This window comes from Diaphorina citri, unplaced genomic scaffold, assembly GCF_000475195.1.
Source record: "Diaphorina citri unplaced genomic scaffold, Diaci psyllid genome assembly version 1.1 scaffold10, whole genome shotgun sequence".
NCBI classification, from domain to species: domain Eukaryota; kingdom Metazoa; phylum Arthropoda; class Insecta; order Hemiptera; family Psyllidae; genus Diaphorina; species Diaphorina citri.
This window is the reverse complement of record NW_007377449.1, coordinates 485287-487384: the sequence shown is the minus strand read 5'-3', so window position 1 is coordinate 487384 and position 2098 is coordinate 485287. Positions and strand designations below refer to the sequence as shown.

Genomic DNA, 2098 nt, shown 5'->3' with positions numbered 1-2098 from the left:
AAAATAAATCAATTTGAATTTTTCTATTCAGTCATAATGTGATTTAAAAAAATAATAATAATAATAATAATAATAATAATAATAAATAAAAACCTTTTAAATAATATAGGTACTTTTGTACTTATGTAGATGTAAGCAAGCACATAATTATGTATTACCCAAGTACACGCGATTTAAGTACCTATTTGATCTAACAAATAATAATTAAAATAATAATAATAATAATGATCCAATTAAGTACCTACCTACTTACTAGGTACTTGGGTAAAAATTGATCCAAGGTTAAGTGGATATTATGACCTAAATTTTTATCTTATCTTTGTTTTGTATCTACTTTTAGGGTATCTCAGACTTACTTGCTGTCAATATTGTTGACACTATTGCCACCTTGAGCATCGTCAGTGACAAAGTTGCTCGGTACTCCTGTCATCATCTTCATAGCTCACACAAGGAACCTTGCTGTGGAGAGTCTGAAAAACAAATCGGACAAAACAGTCAGGAAACTGAGCAGTGTGATCTAGCTGAATGTGATGTTGAGAAAAATCATGATAATTATTCAGAAGCCACAACAAAGAACAAGAAAGCTTATTTTTGAGTTTAACCTAACCTATAATAACACTGGTCACTGCTGATTTGTGAAATCCCTTTTTTGTGTTTAACCTAACCCTGGTCACTGCTCATTTGTGACAGCTCCTTTTATAGCAATTTTTATTATTGTTGTGGCTTCTGGACTAGTAACAGTAATAATTACCCTAGAAGGTACCTAAATTTCTGACATCCAGTGTCGGATTCAGCATTCAGCATTTTTTTTTTTTTTTTTTCATTTTAGGTGTCTGTAGAGATTAACCCCTAATTAAACTTTTACTAATACAGATTGTGGCAAAAGCTGAATATGTTCCAATCGATCTTAGGTACGAAATTGAAACTTTGCATAGTCAAATGGTTTGTAAAAACTTAATTGGAGGACACTTTGAATTTTCAGGGGCTAGAGGCCTCAGGTCATTTTTTATTTTTTATTTATTTTTATAATTGGGACCCCCAACTTTCAAGACACCTTAAGAAAGGTCTTGAAAAATACAATACTTTGATGAAAGTTCGAGCTCCAGTATTGTATAATGTGAGGGTAATCTGTACATATTTATACAGTTAACTTTAACTCCCTGGAGTCAAATTATTATTGTATACTATTCCTATGAAGTGTGATATCAATTTAAAATTTTTATTGTTCTAAAAGAGTAATGTAGGTAAACTAATAAAGATAGACAAATGGATTTTTTGCAACTCTTTTGGGGACATTTAATGGTGACCTCTGGAATTTTATTTTGCCAGGTGTCTATCAAGGTCATTACAAGATCAACTGTGATTTTTTAAATGGAACCAGAAATGAAATTAGCATGGACATTTGACAGCACAAAGTTTTAGGCTTGATTGTAAGTGGTAATAATGAAAGAAAGAAAACATTCTCTCTAAAGATCTTACATTTAAGTTTAGAACTTAAAGTAAATTGTGTTCTTTATCCTGCAGGTCACTGGAAAGTGTGGATCAGTCCAGGTGCGTCTGATCCCTGCTCCTCGTGGTACTGGTATTGTAGGTGCTCCTGTACCAAAGAAACTGCTGCAAATGGCTGGTATTGAGGATTGTTATACCTCAGCTAGAGGTTCCACCGGTACTCTGGGCAATTTTGGTAAGATATCTCCTTTTGTATCTCTCAAATCAGTATTTATCATGTAAATTGTAATGAGAAGGGACTTATTGTAAAATCCCCATAATTATAAGGGCCTAATGGCCTATATTTACCTCTAGTTTTTAATAGACTAGAAAGCTCAGGAACTTTTTCAGGGTCAGCCCCAAGGGAGCCAAATTTAAAATCTTAAATAAGAATCCCCTACTTGTGATAGGTACATCATATCAAAAGTCTTGAAGAATGTAGTACTTCAGTGCAAATTTTAGCTTGATCCAACAAACAGGGGCGGAGATATGGTTGATTAAATGTTCTCCCACCAATAGGGGAATGTAACACACAACATGAAACATCATCTTACACAGAAACGCAATGCATGCAGGTTCTTGTTTCCTCACATTTCCCCATCTCTGAAAG

At 33.6% G+C, this 2098-nt stretch overlaps 1 protein-coding gene across 1 annotated transcript; it reads left to right on the top strand.

Moving 5' to 3' along the window:
- Positions 1–1514: 1514 nt before the first annotated feature.
- LOC103510157 (40S ribosomal protein S2) lies at positions 1515–1684 on the top strand (the record flags this gene model as incomplete). Its single annotated transcript, NM_001320030.1, is given in 2 exon segments — positions 1515–1521; positions 1524–1684. Coding segments are annotated over 2 exon segments (168 nt in total), but the record flags the coding sequence as incomplete, so codon positions are not given.
- Between the last annotated feature and the right edge of the window lie 414 nt (positions 1685–2098).